A 20,490-nucleotide genomic window follows, 5' to 3' on the forward strand; every position below is an offset into this window, starting at 1 on the left:
TTATGACCCCTCTGCTTTGGATAACTTCTTAAGAGGGGCAGCTAAGTGGTACGAAGGACAGAGCACTGGCCCTGGAGTCAGAAATACCTGAGTTCAAATCCAGCCTGAGACGCTTAATAATTATGTGACCCTGGACAAGTCATTTAACCCAGATGGCCACAAAAAAAAAAAAGATAACCCTGCTTATACTCAGAAGATGTGTTTCTAAAAAACTGAGTGTGGAAAAAAAAATTTTGGTCAAGGGAATTATATTTGAAAGACACCAGAGGATCCTGCTATTTAAGTGAACCCTTTTGTAAAGCAAATGGCTGTTGCAGAACATGAGCCATACCATGATATCACCACCCAAGGAGTTGAGAGACCCGGCTCTGAATGTGACATTTAGTTGTTCTTTGGCTTTAGGCAAGTCGCCTTGACCTCTCTGAGGCTCATTTTATTTTTTAAAAAATTTAAAAGAACAGGATTATAGAAAGGTACAGGACATGGAGAGCTGGTCTTAGAGTCAAGAAGAACTAGCTTTCATTTCCACCTCTAATGCATACTGGAAGTGTAACCCTGAGTCTGTCACTTACCTTGTCAGTGTCTCAGAAAACTCTCTAAGCCTATAACCTGCAGAGCAGGTGTCGAATCTGTGCTGGCAAAGAGACTTTCCCCATTGACCGTCCCTTAAATCAATTCAATCATAGGTTTGTTTTTTAAAAAAGAGTTTATATAGGATTTAGAGGTGGGACGAACTGAAGGGATCACCTAATCCAATGCCTTAATTTTACAGATGGGGAAACTGAGACTCAGAGATATGAAGTGACTTACTAACTTACCTGAAGGTCACGCAAGTAATAATATTTAAACTATCTGCCTCACAGGGTTGTTGCAAGGAAGGCAGTCTACAAATCTTACAGTTCTATGCAAAGTATATTATTATTAGATGTCACTGTTGGATGGTTGAGTAGTCCCAAGGTACCCAATTTGGTTAATCCTTCCGGCAAATCAGATCTTTGGATTTGCTTGAAGTAAGATACACCTTTATTCTGGGCACTGCCTATACAGGAAACACCCTCACTCCACCCACTGAAAACTTCCCTGTTCAAGTAAGGAGGAGAGAGATCAGATAATCCGGTGTCTAGAGGTGGAGGGTTGGCCAACAGAGCCCATCAAGGTGAATCTTCCTGCAAAATGTACAAGGCATGTTGCCTTGGGGCAGCCATGTGTAGTTTCCCTAGCAGAGGCACAAAAGCCACATAAAGATGTAGGTCCGTTTCAGGGAAGAAAGTATTGCTATTTTAAGGACGCTTTGCTAATAGCAAAAGGCTCTGAGCATTAGTACAGGTGAAGTGGTCCTCTGATGGCCAGCTGGACAGCCTTTGGAATACCTACACTATAGGGAAAGAAAGCTGGCCTGATGTCGTTGGGATCCAAAGGGATGGACAAAGCAAGGGGTATATTTCTCTTCAGGCAGACATTCCTAATTTACTTCCTCCTCTTGATCCCTGCCCCACCCTTCAGTCTATCAACCAACAAACATTTATTAAGCACCCACTATGTACCATACATTGTATGAGACCCTGGAGATACAAATACTACAATGAGATATAGTCTCTGTCCTCAAGTTGCTTACATTCCATTGGTCCTACTAACAACACATATTTTATCTTTCACTAGAGCTAGAGGAAAACTAATCTGCTGGAGACTTTCCTTTTCAAATAATCAAATACCACAGTACAAAGAAAATAACTAGAAAATAATCAAAAATGAATATTGTGGAATTACAAAGAACATTACAAATTACAAAGAACAGGTGTGGCCACAAGAAAGAAATATGATTAGATCCCCCACCCCCCCCAAGACTGCAGAGGGGAGGTCCATAGGTATGGAACACTGCATATATTGTCAAATTTTTTTTAATGTGCTGATTTCTTAAAAAATCCTTTCTTCTTTTAACTATTGCTTATAAAAAAATTCTTTGTAACTCTGGATGGCTGTCTGGGAAGGTAGAGGGAAAGGGATACATAGTAAAATTTAGGTTACATGAAAACAAAAGATACCAATAAAATTTTTGTAAACAACAACAATCTCCTCAAGGCTGAAATCAGTTCCCTCCCTACTGCGCATGTCAAGTACCAAAAGGCAAGTAATGTGTACTGAATGATGAGAACTGGGCCATAGTTAGGGGACCAGAGAAAGAACCCTGAAACCAGACTATCTCTGAACATATGGCAGGGAGACCTTTCCGAACACCCTCTGGCTGCTGCTTTGACTCTTCCTTCGGAAGGAATATACTCAGGAGGTTCAGTGAGAGAGTGGCTTGAATCCCATCTCATCCCTACATCAAATGCAGAAGCTTTTTCAAAGATAATCTAGTGCATACATCTATTTGAAGGAGGCTATATAATTAAACCGTCTCTCATCTAGCTACTCAAAAACTTCACCTGAGACTACCTTTGCCTACAACCTACCCCTAACCCCACCAGAGGCTGGTGGCCAAGGTCAGATAGGGCCCTACTGGCCTGGGTCATGGCTGTAGGAAAAAAAAATGAGTAGAAATTGCCTATTTCAAGCCAAAAGACCATTCGTTACCTCCTTGTCATCATAATAAGTTACGCACTTAGCTTATTACTGTTATTATTATTTTAAGGTGAAGAGGGCAGGAGCACAAACTGACTGGTATTCTTGTCACAGTCATGCAGCTCGCAATGGAAGCTGGTCTACTGCCTTGTACATACAAGCACTATATCTGGGTCTAAGCCAAGCAACACCAACCTTCCTCCTCTGCCATGGCCTTCCTGCCTAGAGTTGGGAACACCAAGAGTTACAGAAAGTTAAGTTTAAAAGTCATTTTAAAGTCTCATTTAAATTGCCTAAAAGTTGTTTTGTCTGTTTTTTTTTTGGAGGAAAAACTGTGGCAGAGCGCAGCAGAGCTGCATTGGGAGGCAGAGGAGAAATCATGCCCTCTCCCTTGCTTGCCCAAGAGCAGTTTCAGAGAATAAGCAAATTGGAACTGTATGTGTTCTCACCCACTCAGCCCAGGAGGGGAGTTCCTGGACCCAGTCTAAGAGAGGCAGTGATAGGCAATCATGGAAGGGGAATGATGGGAAGATCCCCTGGGCATCACTAGACCTTTGGAGAGGGATGGGAATCTCACAAAGAACCCTAAGGCGGGAGAAGCTGGGAGCATCTAAGCCATAACAGAGGAAGAACAAAAGACTCAGACTTTGCCCTCTGTCAATACAGAGCATTATCTGCCCAGTGCAAGGCAAGAAACAGGGCTGCTAAGTATACTTCCTTCTAAAGGAAGTCTTAAGTTCTTTGAAATATTGCTATGAATATGGAGGACATTACAACAACTGGGGAAAGGTAGAACTCTCTGGAAAAGGAAGAGAACTGTACCAATTGTTTAAGGCCACTATAAATCCCTATGTGCTTTCTGCATTCTCTGTAGGATGGAAAAAGAATGTCTGTGCCCCCTTCCCCCCAAAATATAATGTTTAAAGGAAAAACGTATAAAGAAATGCAGTTGGGGAAGCTAAGAGTGACTGAAAGAAGCAACCTACATATACCTCAGTTTCTGCTTCCCCATGCTATCCCACAAGAAGCATTAGATAACACTCGTATATATGCCATGTCTAAAAAAAGTACCGTGTTTCTTTTAGATCAACCACTGGGACATGATGTGGATTTTGAGTCACAAGACCTGAGATGGAGTCCTAGTTTTGCCATTTTCCATGAGAAAAGTCTCAGCCTCAGTGGCCCTTCAGGGATAATGACACCAATATATCTATGTCACCAGGTTCTTGAGAGAAAAACAACCCGGAACACTTGAAAGGATTCCATCAATGGGGGCCATGATTCAATTTGATTCAACCTGACCTCAATGACTTTGTTAAGGGGCGACTATGCAGAAGGCCCTGTGCTAGGTACCGGAGAAACAACAATGAAGCAGTTCCTGCCCTCAAGAAGCTTCCATTCTACTATAATGTGTAAGTAACGTAGGAGTAATTCAGTGAGGAGAGGAGAGGAGCGGAGGCGGAAAGGGAGAGGGAGAAGTGAGAACAGAAGGATAAGGTTAGGTTTCACAGAGAGGTAGGTACATGAGCTGAACCTTAACAAAAAAGGATTCTAAGGCAAAAAGAGAAGAATGACGGCATTCCGCGGCCTGGAAGGAGAGATGGAATGTGAAATTTAAAAAACAATCAGCAGTCCAATTTGGCTGGAATATAGAGTTCTTGTTGGGCAATGAAATTTCTGGCTGTAAAACAAAGCCAGCGAATCAGGCTGGAGCCGCGTTGCAAAGGGATTCTGTCCTACAGAGTCCTTCTCGTCCTGTAAGACGAATCTCAGACTCCATTTTCTGCATGCAGCTTTTTCTGATACTCTCAACTGTTAGTGCCTTCCCTTTCAGACTACCTTCTATTGAATTATTTTGTATATATTTATTAACTTAATGTGGGGTGTCTCAAGTCTTAGTGCATGTTTAAGTTAAGAAAGCTTCATTTTACACGCATTCTCATAAGTTAAGAAAGCTTCATTTTACATGCATTCTCATAAGTTAAGAAAGCTTCATTTTACACGCATTCTCATACTCTGTGCATTTTTATATTGCATATGTTTATATATGTACTTGTTTGATCAGGGATTATTTCCTTCCTGGTACTTCTGTCTCCACCTACCTAGCACAGTGCCAGGCACATAGGGGGCCCTGCTGATCGGTGGATTCAGTGAAAGGCTACAAGGCTTTTTTCTTAGAGGCAGGAAGGAGCCGATTAGTTTATGAGGAAGGGAATGCTCAGATTGTGCCATGGGAATATCATCTGGGCAGCTTATGGGAAGGATGGTTTGGGAAGAGGGGAGAGGGAACCAATCAGGTGGACCAAATTAGGAGGTTGTTTTAATTGTCCGAGTAAAAGGCAATGAGGGCTTTGACTGTGCAAGGGGAGAGAAGTGAGAAAAATGTTGTGAACGTGGAAATGAAAAGACTTGGCAACTTAGTGGATATGGGATGAGAGAGGGGGATGAAGAATTGGGTTATAAACGTAGGTTACTGGAAGAAGGATGGTAAAATAATAAAAATGGAGATGCTTGGAGGAAGTGCTATTGAAACAGGAAAAACCTTCTTTCTCAAAACTCAAATTTTTTTTAAAAGAAACAAATGTTAACAATTTTTGCTTACATGTGATTAAGAAAAAAAATTAAATGCAAGAAGCAAAAAAGCTTCTTCCTCAGGTAGCAAACAAAATATTATTAAGAATTCGGGTATACTGGTGCTAAAGATTGGCTAAATCTGAGTAAGATCCTCAATCCTGGTTAGAAAAATCCTATATTGCCTCCAGAAATGAAGGAGGAAGGCCTTGCTGGTCTCTGAATTGGGGAGATGCAGAGTTAGGTGCTAGCCAATTAGGTGGTACAGTGGATAGCACGCTGGCCTTGGAGTCAGGAAAACCTTAGTTCAAATCCAACCTCACTTACTAGTTGGGTGATCCTGGGCAAGTCACTTAACCCCGTTAGCCTCAGTTCTTTATCTGTAAAATGGGCTGGAGAAGGAAATGGCAAACCACTCTGGCGTCTTTGCCAAGAAAACCCCAAATGGGGTCATGAAGAGTTGAACATGACTGAAAAAAACAACTGACTGAATAGCTGGGTGCTAGGGTGACCAATGACATTTAAATTATCCAAAATAAATGATGTGAAGAAAAAAAAGACTGGCATTCTATATGAATGACTGCCAAAGCTCAGGCAGCTCTGGTAGGAATAAACCAGAGCATGTTTCTGGGTTCCAGGACTCTTTTCATACACCACGGTACTTGATCCAATCTATACAGATTATGTTAGCACAGAGCAATACAAAAGGGATGGAAAAAACACAGATGTAGTCTGTACAGACTGCAAAGAGGACAGTTGTGTATGAAGGTAATGGAATACTTTGGGGCTGTACAAAATAATGACAAGCAGGTACAGAGAAACTTGATACAGGAGGAAATGAACAGAACTAGGAGACCAATTTAGACAATCAACCATAATGTTGTAAAGACAGACAGCTCTAAACTCTCTGATCACCAGTCGTGCTGCCAGAAGACCAAGGAGGAAGAAAGCTACTTGCCTCCTGACAGAGAGGTGAAGCGTTCAAGATACAGGATGAGATATGATATTTGGAAATAGTCAAATTTGTTTGGTTTGGCTCCGCATATCTGTTATAAGAGCTTGGGTTTTGTTCTGTTTTGTTTTGTTTTCTTCATGAGGGAGGGGCAGGTGGGAGAGAAACAAATGCTCTTAAACTGAAAAAAGTTTTTTCTTTTTAAAAAAGGGGAGGTTTTAAACACTCTTTCCTTGATCCTGAAGATCAGGAGATAGACTCAACTAGTCTCAACTGTTTGAGTACAGTTTACAGGAGGGCTCCCAGAGAAATAAACATTACAAGATGACTCGCTGAGAGATCTAAGGTCAGTGGCCAGTTGTGACAAAGGAAGAATGTGGTTCTACGTACTATCTTAACAAAATCAGATCAGATAGCTGTTGCTACCAGCTTCTGAGTGGTGGCTAAGTGGTGCATCAGGACCGAACATCAGGACCGAAGCCAAGAAGACCTGAGTTCAAATGCAGCCTCAGACACCAATTAGCTGTGTGACCCTGCCCGAGTCACTTAATCCTGTCTGCCTCAGTTTTCTCATCTGTAAAATAAGCTAGAGTAGGAAAAGGCAAACCACTCCGGTATCTTTGCCAAGAAAACCCCTAACGGGGTCACAACAAGTCAGACCTAACGGAAATAACTCAAAAACAACAATCGTCCCCTAAGACCAAGGAGAAAGAAGCCGACTGCGCGAGCCCTAGAAAGACCAAGGTGTGAAGATGAAACAGTCCAGAGCGCTACTCATTTCTCAGAGTGAAGACAAGGTCTGAGGATAACTGCAGGACGTGATTTAAAAGATCGCAATGTCAGTTTTGCTACTATAAGAAGTGAATGTTAGCACAGGGCAATACAAAAGGGATGGAAAAAACCACTCCCCAAACTTTAATCTTTCCTGACAGGGGGAGGAAAGCAAGATAGGGGCTGAGCTTGGAATTAACACAAAGGACATCAATCAATTACAGCTCCCTAGAAGTCACTCTAAGCCGTCCTCCCCCTAAGATCAGATACGAAAAGATACCAGGAAACGTATCTAAGCCAGCCCAGAGCTGACTCTTCATACTCTTCAAGAACACAAAAAATTCACCATTTGTCTATTTTATTTCTGCTGACTTTCCTGAGCCTTACATTCTAGACTAGGGTATCTGGGAATCAAAAAGATACTGTTTCTAAATTGTTAGCTACCAGGACACGTGTATTAAGAGAAGGCCATCTAGGCTAACATGACAAAACAGGAAAATGATAGATGCAGGAGAGGATGTGGGAAAATTGGAACACCGTTACATTGCTGGTGGAGTTGTGAACTGATCCAGCCATAGTGGAGAGCAATTTGGAACCATGCCCAAAGGGCTATAAAAATGTGCATACCCTTTGACCCAGCATTACCACTTCTAGGGCTGTATCCCAAAGAGATCATACAAGTGGCAAAGGGACCAGCATGTACAAAATATTTATAGCAGCTCTTTTTGTGGCAGCAAAGCAATGGAAATCAAGGGGATGCCCGTCAACTAGGGAATGGCTAAACAAACTATGGTATATGAATGTAATGGAATATTATTGTGCTGTAAGAAATGGGGAGCACAGGGCAGCTAGGTGGCGCAGTGAGTAGAGCACCAGCCCTGGGGTCAGGAGGACCTGAGTTCAAATCCAGCCTCAGACACTTGACATTCTTACTAGCTGTGTGACCGCAGGCAAGTCACTTAGCCCCAATAGCCCTGCCTTTCCCCCTGCAAAAAAAAAAAAAGAAATGGGGAGCAGACTGACTTCATTACAACCTGGAAAGATTTATATGAACTGATGCTGAGTGAGGGGAGCAGAACCAGGAGAACATTATACACGACTGCAGACACATGGTATCTTTGATGACTAACTCTGATAGACTCGACTCCTCTCATCAATGCAAGGTTCAAAGACAACTCCAAAAGACTCATGACGGAAAAAGCTATGCACATCTACAGAAAAAATTATGGAGTCTGAATGCAGACTGAGGCAAACTATTTGTTCTCTTTTTTTTCCTTCTTTTTTGGTTTCATTTCTTCTTTCTCATGAGTCATTCCATCAGTTATAATTCTTCTTTACAACTGGACTATTATGTAAATAAGTTCAATGTGAAGGTATATGTAGAACCTACATTGGATTACATGTTGTCTTGGGGGAGAGGGGGGAGGAGAGGGAGGGAGAGAAAATTTGGAACCCAAAAACTTGTGGAACTGAGTGTTGTAAACTAAAAATAAAAAAAATAAATTTATTTTTTTAAAAAAAGAGAGGACATCTAATCCTTTGTCTTTACTGGTCTGGAAGAAAGGAAAGGCCATGAGCATGGTAAGGACATATGTATATTCAGCAGTGAAAAGGTTAAGCCACACTTGTAAGTAAAAGTCAGAACCTGGACCAGCCCCTGACATCTCTCATACTAAGGAGGCCAAACAGGCAAACAGTGGAATTTTAAGGCTGCACTCTTCAGACTGGAAGAGAGGAGGTACCTCAAGGTAGCATCTCTTCTTGCCCTGCCCTTACCTCCATCTTCCATGTTCTGTTCGGTGTTGGCATAAGTTCGGAGGAACTCTGCAAATGCTCCATCCCGGTCCAGCAACTCCTGGTGCGAGCCCATCTCAGAGATCTTACCATCGCTCATCACAATGATCACATCCATCTGGGACAGGTAGCTGATGCTGTGAGTTACCAATATGCGGGTCTAAAAACACAAACACAAAAACCCAACTAGACACCATCAGATGCAGACAACCATCCCCATGCAAATGGTCATTCATAAGCTCCCTATGACATAATGGACCAAACAAGAAAATGGCCATTAGGGTCAGAACCTGGCAGAAGGCACTTTGAACCGTTTCCCACTATCCCAGGAAGCCACTGTCAAATTCTGTCTTCCAACCTCAAACTCCACAGCCTACAGCTCTCTCAGCAGAACAAGTCAATCTATACAACTTGTTGAGGTCTTGGCATGGAAATCTGTCTCTGAAGACTCACCACCATCTTTGTTTAAATTAAAAGAGAAAGTCTCCTTTTAGCCAGTCAGAATGAATGGACTGATTATTGCAGACTGCGTGTCTGTAAGGGATATCATTAAGGGAGGGGAGGATTTTTGTTAAACAAGCTAGAGTTGGACAAGACTATCTCAAGGGCACTTACAAAGGAAGAATTCAAACCAAAATGACTAAAATCATACTCAGAAAGAAATGAAAGCTAAGAAGTCCTAAAGGGAACATATTCAAAAAAAAAAAAAAAGAAGAAAGAAAGAAAAATGATAGGGATTTCCCTCTCTTACCTCCTGCCTCCTTGTACCACAATGCATAGGATCTATGGTCTATCTATTTAAAGCAATGGTTATTCTGTCTACACCTCTCTCCTTTATTGCGAAATCGCAACCCTTAATATACCTTATTTTTCAGCATCCCCTGAGGGCCAATCACTTTTTCAAATATGTGTCTTCCTACATGTGCATCCACTGCAGAGAGGGGATCGTCAAAGAGGTACACATCTGAATCACAGTAAACTGCCCGTGCCAGGCTCACCCGCTGCTTCTGACCGCCAGACAGATTTACACCCTAGGAAAATAGGTTAAAAAAATGTTTTTAAAGCCAAGCTCTATGTGAGCTCCTCAAGAAAAAAAGTGAGCCTGAAAAAAAAAAACAGAAAGAAAGCCAGAAGGAACCACAGACAAGCAGAACAGCTTCAAAAATTATATGTTGAATTTGTTATCTATTCTAAAAGAAAAGCAAGCTAGTCATAATGGAGGTTCACAGTTTCATGTACAATCCTCTTCTGTTCTGCTGTATATATGGAAATGTTCATTTTATTTGGTGTTTGTGAAATTCTAGATAACAAAAAATAGTCTCTGGCCCCCAAGAAAAAAGAAACAAGGTAAGCCACAAGAAATTCAGCTGTGCTCCATTCTGTCTCTGAATGGAGGGGAGGGTCTGAGCGTCCATTCACTCACCCAGACGGAGGATAACAGTAGCATGGATGACCCCAAACTACAGATAATCTAAAACTCATTATTTGGCTTTGGAATAACAATGATACTGATAGTAACTTGCATTTCTACAGTGCGTTAAGGTTTACAAAGAGCTTAACAAACAGTATTTCATTTTATTCTCATAACAACCCTGGAATCTAGGTGTTATTCCTCACTCTGTTTTACAGATGAGGAAACCAAGGCAGAGAGAGGTTTAGTGACTCTCCCAGGATCACATAGTTAAATTCAGGTTTCCCTAACTCCAGGTCCAGGGCTAGCTGCTTTATGATGATGGTTTTGGTTTTTTTGAGGGGGGAAGAGCAGATTTGTTTCATTTAATATTAAATCAAGTTTTCGATCCCCTTGAGCGCAAGGGCCAGTGTGGAATTTTAAATTGCTTGTGAAAAATTTTGAATCAGCTGTGCTGTGATTCATTGGTACTGAGCTCCATTTCAGGAACTGAAGGTTTCAGGCACGGATCATCCTGAGGGCCCCTGACTTCACAGAAGGAATCTGACTGGTTTTCAAAGCCATTAAGCAAGCTGTTCATTTCACTCAAATGCCACAGTGTTCCCAGACTGTGACAGGTGCGGGCTAGGCCAAGGCATTGCTCAAAAAAGGCTAATGTCCCCTCCCCCTAAGAACAATTCCTCCTATCTCTACAGCACTGTATAAAACACCTTTCCCTGTGTTACGTCATTAAATCCCCATAACAACTGGGTGGCAAAGTGGATAAAGCAGTGGACTTTGAATAAGGAAGGCGCGATTTTAAATCCTGCCTCAGACAATTACTACCTAGCAACCCCTCTTAATTCCAGTGCCTTACTTCTTTTAATTATTTCCTATTTATCCTATATATAGCTTGCTTTTTACCTATTTGTTTGTATATTGTCTCCTTCTTTAGATTGTAAACTCCTGGAGGGCAAGGACTTGTCTTTTGCCTCTTTTTGTATCTGTAGCACTTAGGACAGTGCATGGCAAAGGCAGACACTTAATAAATGTTTACTGAATGGAAGTCACTTAACTTTTCCCAGACTCAGTTTCCGCATCTATAAAATGGGATAATAAAAAACCTTACCTCCCAGAGTTGCTGTAAGGATCAAAGAAGATAATACAGGTAGAAGTGCTTTTTCTAAAAGAAGTGCTTTTTAAAAAGCACTAAACAAATGCTATTATTGTTATTAACTAGCAGCAGCAGCATCAATGTTATAAGGCTGGTAGTACAAATACTATTTTTTGGACCTGACCTGGCGAAGAGAGCTCCCAATGAGTAAACTCCATCTACCAAGTCAGCTCTGCACCTACTCTGCAAGTTAGGGTCTTAGAGAGCTGACTGGGGCGCGGAAAGATTAAGTAACTTAGTTCATAGCTCTAGAGCTGGAAGGGACCTCAAAGGCCGTCTAGTCCAACCCCCTCATTTTACAGATAAAGAAACTGAGATCTAATGAGGCTTTGACTTGTCCAAGTTCACCCTGTCCTTGACGTAGGTTCCTTGCATCTCTGAGGTTGGTAGTGTGAGGATTATTATCAGCCGTCTATTATGGAGGAGGGAACTGGGGGTCAGAGCGATTAAATAACTTCCCCAGACTCAAACCCAGTCTTCTAACCGCAAGTCCAGCTTGCTGCCTTGTTGTTTCTCATAGCAGTTATACCTGCATGCCCAGGGCAGAGTTTCTCCCTCAAAAGGGCTAAAGTCAACATCCTACTGACCTTCTCTCCAATCTCCGTCCGGTCTCCACTGGGCAAGATCTCCAGGTCTGGGAGTAACGCACAGGCTTCAATCACCTCCTTGTAGAACCGTTCTTGGGGCTGTCGGCCAAAGAGAACGTTCTCCCTGAGAGAAGCATTCTGGATCCAAGCCTGCTGGGGGACATAAGCCACAGAACCCTACAAAAGGCAAAAGGGGAAGAATGAGAAAGGGAAAGGGCAGGAGACAAAACACGCACCATTCCTATCAAGCATCTGTATAGTGTTTTGTATTTTATAAATCCTTTTTACACATTTATTATCTTAATAAATACTCTAAGGTCGAGGTGTCAAACACAGGCCAACAGGTTCAACCCTCCCAGTGTTGCTTAAACCAGATAAAATGTTTAATAAAATAAATAAAAATACAATAGAACACAGATAATGTTAATATGTAGTTTTCTGCAGGGATCTGTCTAATGAGCTGGATCCCACTGCTCTACACATTCCCTAGGAGGTAAGTGGAACAGCTAGGTGTATTTTATACATAAGGGAATAGAGAGAGATAAAGCATAGAAATTTTTTTTTCAGTTGGAAGGAACTTTAGCAGGCATCTAGTTCAATCCACCTCTGAAAAAGAACCCTCATTATAACAGACCCACAAGTAGTCGGCCAGTCTCTACTTGAAGATGACAGTCAAGGGAAGCCCACTACCATGTTGGTGCCTAGAGGCCTGCTCACTCTGGAACATCCCTCTCCTCCCATTGAGGAGTTCCTCTTGAGGCCTCCATTTTTGGGGAGGCGCCCGGGTCAGTCAATTTTCATTCCCCTTCTGCATCTGCTTCTCACTTTTGGGAACTTTTACACTCCTCCCCCAGGGACCTTTGACCACCCCATCCCACCCCAATTTAAGCTTCTTTTTGCGTAAGCTCCTTGAAGGCAAAGCTAGTCTTTCTTTCTGCATGTTATATCTGTCAGCACTTAGCAAGGTGCCTGGCACAGAATAAGCACTCAATACATACTTGTTGCCATGCCTGGCTTTGCCTCTAATTGTCAAATTTTTTCTCATATCAAACTTACACTTGCCACTTTGCAACTTCTTTTATTTCCTCATTTATTTTCCTCCAATTACATGTTAAAACAAATTTTTAAAGTTTTGATTTCCAAGTTTTATCCCTCACACTTTGTGACTTCTAGCCTTTGGGGCCAAAGAGAACAAGACTAACCCTTTATCCACAATGACTTCTTCAAATGCTTAAACACAACGATCATGTTCCCTCCTAGTCTTCTTTTTTCCATTCTCATAGGACGTGGACTCTTAGAAGGCCGTTCACCACCTTAGTTGCCTGCCTGTGGGTGCTGTCTAAGTCAGTTACCCTTCTTAAGCAGAACTGAACACAACGCTTCATTCAAAGTCAGGCCAGCATCTGGTTTATCTGCTTATTCCTGGAAATTGTGTTTCTCCTGACGTAACCCAAGATGATCCTGGCTTCTTTGGCTATCGCATCTCATGCTGAGTTTCCTGAATATCCAAACCCCTAGGGGTTCTTCAGACAAAACTGCTGTCTGCCCATTTCTCCCCCACGAGGTGAGAGGCCCACAGCTATTTCCAGGGATTGGATTTGACCTCTGCTTTCTGACTCTTAGCCCCAGTGTTACTTCCACTAGAGCATACAGCACCTTTAATATGATTACTTCGGTGGTGAGATCTCCATTAAGGCTATAACAGAGTTAAAACCTTATTAATACAGCCATCATTCATTCAAAATTTAGGATAATTCGGAGACAATAAACACAAATCTTGCCAAACAAAACATCAGAAATAGTATCTCCTTTCACAAACTGCCCAGGGCTTATGCGCAAGGGAAAAAAAAAAAACCTAGCAAAATATTAACAACTTTTTCAAATCCAAGGCAGGAATCTGGAATTCCAGCAATTCACTCTTAGGTATTGATGGCTTTTATGTTAGTGTTCTATTATGCAAAGTAGGCCAATGGTGAACTAGCACTTTCCCTTTACTTTACCTTTTGCCCAACTGTCTTAGTTTAGAGTGTGCATCTGACTCAACAGAAATTAAGCAGAATTTCTTTAAAAAAAAAATACAGTAAAGCCTTTTCATTCAGATCCTGCTCCTATAATTTTTAATTTGTGACTATTCTCTCTAGGCTGGGCTGAAGTTTATTTCATACTTCATAATCAATGCGGGGTTTAATTCTTTATGGAGATTTCTGGACTCACCATAGACTCAAACATGTAGAGCTGGATGGGACCATAGAGGTCAGTGAATCCAAGCTCTTTTTTTCAACAGTGAGGAAAATGAGGCCCAAAGAGGTCATGCAACTTGCCTTAGGTCATGCAGCTAATAATAAGTATGAGGCCAGGATGTCCTGATGTGTTCCAGAATGGTACAGAATGAGGAAGCAGAGATACATTTCAATTTATAGCAGAGAAGTAAACCATATAGATGAGGCCACAGATTCAATGCAGTAAGGAGGGTTTACTAGAAAGCAATAAAGTAGGAAAATAAGACTACAGGGGTAATGTTTAACCTACTTGAAAGAGAACACTTTCAAAGCGTATAAAAAGATACTATTAATTATAAGTCACAGGAAGCTAGGATTTACAGCTCAGAGATTATCTAGTCCAATCCCTCAGTGTGCAGATGAGGAAACAAAGCCCCAAAGTGGAGAAGTAACTTGCATGGGCAGTAAGCAGAGGCCAGATTCAAACCTAGGTAATCCAAAATTCTACCATACCACAATGCAAATAAGTCTCACATATTTATTATAGCAGCCTCTCAAAGGGCCTCTATTTGTAAGCGCTTTGTAACAAGTAGTTTGAAATATTAGACAGTACGGTGGTGCAGTGAATAAAGCAACAACCCTGCAGTCAGGAGGACCGAGTTTAAATCCAGCCTCAGACACTTAGTAGCTGTGTGACCCTGGGCAAGTCACTTAACCCTGTTGGCCTCAGTTTCCTCCTCTGTAAAATGAGCTGGAGAAGGAAATGGCAAACCACTCTAGTACCTTTGCCAAGAAAACCCCAAATGGGGTCACCAAGAGTTGGGCAGGACTGAACGACAACAACAACACAGACAAAAAGGAACCCATCAACCAACGAGCATTTTATTAAATATCTACCAATAAGAGCCAAGCACTATGAGAGGCTTGGGGGATACAAAGACATAAATGAGCCAGCCCTCACCCTCAAGGAGCTCAAATTCTATAGCTCAATAAAAAGCACATCCTCGTTTATTTTCCACAAGCTCTAGCACAGGGCTGAGCCCATCCCAGAAACTAACACGGAAACACAAAAATGCTACCTGCAGCATTCCAACTACATAAAACAAATAAATAGCCATGCACCAGGCCCTGTGCTAAGGGCTTTACAGTAATTATCTCAGTTCACCCTCTCAACAACCCTGGGAGGTAGGTGCTATTAATTATCCCCGTTTTACAAATGAGGAAACTCAGACAGACAGAAGTGAAGTGACTCGCCCAGGGTCACACAGCTAGTAAATGTCCGAGGCCGAATCTGACTTCATGTCTCCCTGACTTCAGGAGGGTGCTCTGTCCACTGTGCCACCTAGCTGCCTTTTGGTATTGGTGCTAGACTCCCACTCAGGAAGACTCGAGTTCAAATCCAGCATCAAAGACTCATTAGCTGTGTGACCCTGGGCAAGTCACTCCACCTTTGCCTGCCTCAGTCTCCTCATGTGTATGATAACAGAGCCGACCTGCCACGTTTGTTGTGAGGAGCAAATGAGAAGATAATCGTGAAGTGTTTAGCACAGGGCCTGGCACATAGTAGGCACGACATAAATCTCGGCTATTTATTTAGTTTGTTTTGAGGACTAAACAACGTGATATTTGTAAAGTGCTTTAAAGCAATCTATAAATGCTAGCTATTATTTTGTTACTTTAGCATTATCACTGTTATCGTCGCAATCATCGAAGTCACCATTTATCATCATCATTATCCATACCATTTGTGTGTCCCTCCTATTCCTGGTAAAGAGCCGGACGGCACATTTCCCGTTTCTCTCCTTTTTTCTATTCTAGCTCCTAACAATACCTGAACGTACCTTGATAGACACGTGCCCCTCCAGCTTGTCCATCTCGGCCAAGAGTGCAGACAGCAGAGATGACTTCCCACAGCCCACTTGGCCCAACACAGCAACCAAGGAACCCTCTGGCACAGTGAAGGTGATGCTAAAAGGAAACAAGAGGAAAAACCAGCATCTTTAGCAAACAAGGCAGGCAAGGGGCTGGTTTGATTATCCCTGACCAGAAGCAACCGGACAACTAAAGAGAGGAAAGGTAGAGACACAGGAAGGCATGACTATAAGAGGAGTCCCTCCATCTTAAAAGAGAGATTCCTTTCCTCTCTCTCCAATAAAGACAAACGGGAGGCCTTGCTGATGGTAAAGAGAGTCAGATGTCAAATGACAACAGAATGTGTGACCAAAAAAAGCACTGGGAATTTTTCAGAAATACCTGAGCAACTATCTGTCAAATCTAACTGTATTTTTTTTTAAAAATATTTTATTTTCCGCCAATTACATGTTAAAAATTTTTAAAACATGTTTTTTACAAGTTTTGAGTCCTAAATTCTATCCCTCCCTCCTTCCCTGCCCTCCCCACTCCGCTTCGATGGTAAGCAATCTGATATAGTTTATACAAGTACAATCATGTAAAACTAAAAGTTGTTTTTTTTTAGGAGACAAGAAGATGAAAAAGACCCTTTCGAGCCCCTTCTAAACTTTTCATTTTTAGAACCTGCGCCTCAAGCTTTCATGCTGAACATTGGGTCTACAGCAAGCAAGCAGTTAAGAAACACCCTGACTGAAAGAAATATGACACTTGACAAGCCACTCGCAGACAGGCTGCCAATGGAACAGAGGTCACTTCCCTGAACATTGTGCTGCCTCACAAAGATAAGCAACTGGAAGGGAGGAGAACAGGAGGACAGAGGGGTAGCTGCAAGGAGAAAGCAGTACGTGGCAGGGCAACGGGACATTCTTCAAAGGGCCCATTCTACTTTGCAGGCAATCAAAACAGCCTATATGTGTTCTTCAACAGCAGGCACATACATAGGTAGATGCCTTCCAATCTGTTATTTCAGTCTTGCTAGTTTGAGAGTGGGAGGGAAGAGGAGAGACAGGAGACCACCCCCTGCTACCACCCACCCAGTAGCAGGAGTATTTGCAGTGGCCCATGATACACATCTATAAGACAGCCAGCTGAGGTTAGCAGCAGAGTGTTTGGGTCAGTTTAGAATGCTTGCCCTCACTTACCCATTCAGAGTCGGAGGATCATTTCTCGACCAGGTGAATGTGGCATTCTTCACAACGACGCTGGCACTTCCACCTATAAGACAATGGTAACAAATCAGCAGGGACCAGATGAGGTCACGGAGCCCAGGAGAAGACAAAGACTTATCAAGGCTGGGTCAGGCTACGTGGGATTTGGCTTCCTGTCTCCTCCAGCAAGCTGTGGTGGCTGGAACTCAAAGAGGAGCTGAAATCAGCATGGACCGAGACAGCTTAGCAGAGGGGACCGCGCACCGTGTGCCTGAGCGCTGGGAAGGAAACATCACAACAGAGTTCTTGGGTATTCTAAAAACTAAAGCTACAGGGGGAGAATTATTCAGTAATAAACGGATACACCCACCAAGCAGAAATCAAGGGAGATTACAGACCAGAGTTATCTGCTGCATATGCAGAGATCAGCTGAGAACACAATTCCTACCCCAATTAGATGATAACAAGACTAATAACAGCTCACATTTATTTATATAGCATTCAACCACAGTAAGATTATCGATTTGAAGGAGGAAGGGGCTAAAAAAGTCATCTAGCTCATCCCTCTCACTTTTGTTGATGTTAAGTCATTTTTCAGTCATGTCTGACTCTCTGTGACCCCATTTGGGGTTTTCTTGGCAGAGATACTGGAGTGGTTTGCCATTTCCTTCTCCAGCTCATTTTACAGATAAGGAAACTGAGGCCAACAGGGTTAAGTGACTTGCCCAGGGTCACACGGCTAGTAAATGTCTGAGGCCAGATTTGAACTCCAGGCCCTGCGCTCTATCCACTGAGCCCCCAAATGTATTTCTCATAACCACCTATTTATTTCCATCCCCAACTTAATGTAGCATTATCTGACAACACTAACCTGCAAACTAGCCTATTCTGTACCCCACTGCCAGATCAATCTTCATGAAGTATTGATTTCATCATGATCTTAAAAAAAAAAACCCTCAAAAACCATCAATGGTTTACCCCTTTATCTACATCATAAAATGTGGGCTCCTCAAGCCAGCATTCAAGGCCTTCCACCCTCTGTTTCCAGCCTACATTTCCAAAGTTATTTCCCACTATGACCCTATATGAATTCTCTAATCTACAAAATCAGTCTTCTACCCTCCCCAGTCCCTCATCACCCCCTGCCCAGTCATCCCATCAAATGTTACTATTGCCAAGCTTCAGGCCCATACCATGCTTTCCCGCCTATTCCAGCCCTGGTTCTGAGGTCCAAAATCATCTCACCCTTCCCTAATTAATGGAGTACATACTCATCTGTCCTTCACCTAAATTCCTATGGCCCTGACTGCTTTTGAAACTAATTTTAGAACTTAAACATATTCTCATATATTAACATTTCTATGTGTCATGAAGTAAATCCCATCTCAATAATCACAGAGTGATGAATTCGGAGTCCAAGGACCTACGTTCCATTCCTGGCTTTACCAATCACTAACCTCTCTGGGCCTCAGTTCCTCGTCTGTAAAATAGGGAGGTTGGCCTAGATGGCTTCTGAGGTCCCTCCCAGCTCTAAATCTATGATGCTGTGAACTAGATGACGAGGCCATGAACTATGCTTTATACTCAATATTTCTTACAGACTCAGTAAAGTAATAAGCACATCCAGGGCACTCAGACATCTGTTCAATGAAGGAAGGAATTTTCTATGTAAGATATGTATTTCATTTGATAAATGAAAACTAACTGAAGAACTTACAACTGAACCTAAACTTTTGTTACCAAAAAATAAGAAAATAACGAAACACTTTAAAAAGTTAAGAAAGGCTGCACCTCCTGTAAATCAGGGAGGGGTGCAAGGTGTGGCTGACAGCTGCTATCAGAGTTACAGATGATGAGGACAGCCAGCGCTTATATAACAGCAGTTTAAGGCTTACAAAGAAGTTTACAAAGATTATCTCTTTTGAGTCTCACAATAGCTCAGTAAGATAGATGATATTATTAACCCCATTTTGCAGATGGGGAAACTGAGGCTGAAGGCAAGAGTCAAAAGCAGGATTTGAGATGAGGTCTTTCTGCACTCTACACCACAGTGTCACCTAGCTGCCTCCTCAAGTTCACAATAAAAAGCGATATACTGTCAGCTGGGGAATGGCTGAACAAGTTATGGTATATGCTTGTGATGGAATACTATTGTGCACAGGGAGGTTTTGGGGAAAACCTGGGAAGACTTATATGAACTGATGCAAAGTGAAGTAAGCAGAACCAGGAGAACGTTGTACACAGTAATGACAATATTGTACAGTGATCAACTCTGAATGACTTTCTCAGCACTACAATGATCCAAGACAATTCTGAAGGACCTATGCTGAAAAATGCCATCCACCTCCAGAGACAGAACTCATGGAGTCTGAATACAGATTGAAGTGTTAATTTTACTTTATTTTTCTTGGGTTTTTTGTGTTTAGTTTCATAACATAACTAATATGGAAATATGTTTTGCTTGACTACATAATAGCATTTTTATTAAATTGCTTGCCTTCTCAACAAGGAGGGTTGGGAGAGAATTTGGAACTCAAAATTGTAAACAAAAAAAAACCCCAAAGGTTAAAAACCTATTTTTTTACACATAATTGAGAAAAATAAAATATTAAAATTTTAAATTTTTTTTTAAATCTAAAATGAAAGATGCTAAGAAAAATAAGGGGGGGCAAATGCATTTCAGAAAGTCAAGATAATGGTGTGTTTGGTGCCTAAAATGGAAATTTTAAAGCAAGGGTTCTTAGAACCTGGGGTCCACAGAATACCCCCATGGGGGAAAGGGAGGGCTAATGAATAGATTTTAAGGGTTCTGTGAACTCAGGTTGGAAAACAATTACATCTTTATTTCAATAATTTGTTATCTTATATATTTTATTTTAGGCATTTAAACACATTGTTCTGAGAAGGGGTCCATAGGCTTCACCAGACTAGACAAAATGATTAAGGATGTCTACAAATTACTCAAGAGAGACTTTATACTCTGAGATTTTTAGACCCCTAAAATAGTAAGTTTCAGCAGTAATGAGAAACCTGCACCCATCCTCCTCAAGTTGCAGCCCACACAGTTGAGAGGAGACGGCATCCCTCCTGTGTTATGGAGGATTTGACTCTAGGCCTCCAGGGAATAACTACAGCATCAGGCGTAAAGAAGACTGAAACCTGAGGATATCTGCCTTGAGCTGGAAGACAGGAAGACAGTGGGCAGCCCTAGCCCCATTAGAATGTTCACACCACAGGCATCCCTGCGGGACTGGGGAGAGGACAGAAATTCAACAAGTTACTAGGAAAAACACTCTCTATATCCCAATCTGCCTTCCTCCCTCCCCTGGGCATTTTCCTCTGTGCTAAGCAAACTTCAGGGTAGAGCTAAATTACAAAGAAAGCCAAGAAAAAGAAGGGGTGCGGAGGGGA

At 42.0% G+C, this 20,490-nt stretch overlaps 1 protein-coding gene across 1 annotated transcript in view; it reads right to left on the bottom strand.

Moving 5' to 3' along the window:
- The window catches only part of ABCC1 (ATP binding cassette subfamily C member 1), a 139,959-nt gene that overhangs the window by 27,677 nt on the left and 91,792 nt on the right, over window positions 1-20,490 (bottom strand). The window contains exons 15-19 of the mRNA XM_036739146.1: window positions 17,074-17,146; window positions 15,862-15,988; window positions 11,802-11,978; window positions 9,514-9,681; window positions 8,633-8,810 (exon numbers count right to left, since the gene is read on the bottom strand). Coding sequence (XP_036595041.1) covers window positions 8,633-8,810; window positions 9,514-9,681; window positions 11,802-11,978; window positions 15,862-15,988; window positions 17,074-17,146 — 723 coding nt within the window. The remainder of the gene's footprint in view (window positions 1-8,632; window positions 8,811-9,513; window positions 9,682-11,801; window positions 11,979-15,861; window positions 15,989-17,073; window positions 17,147-20,490) is intronic.

The sequence above is a fragment of the Trichosurus vulpecula genome, chromosome 9, assembly GCF_011100635.1.
Source record: "Trichosurus vulpecula isolate mTriVul1 chromosome 9, mTriVul1.pri, whole genome shotgun sequence".
NCBI lineage: Eukaryota > Metazoa > Chordata > Mammalia > Diprotodontia > Phalangeridae > Trichosurus > Trichosurus vulpecula.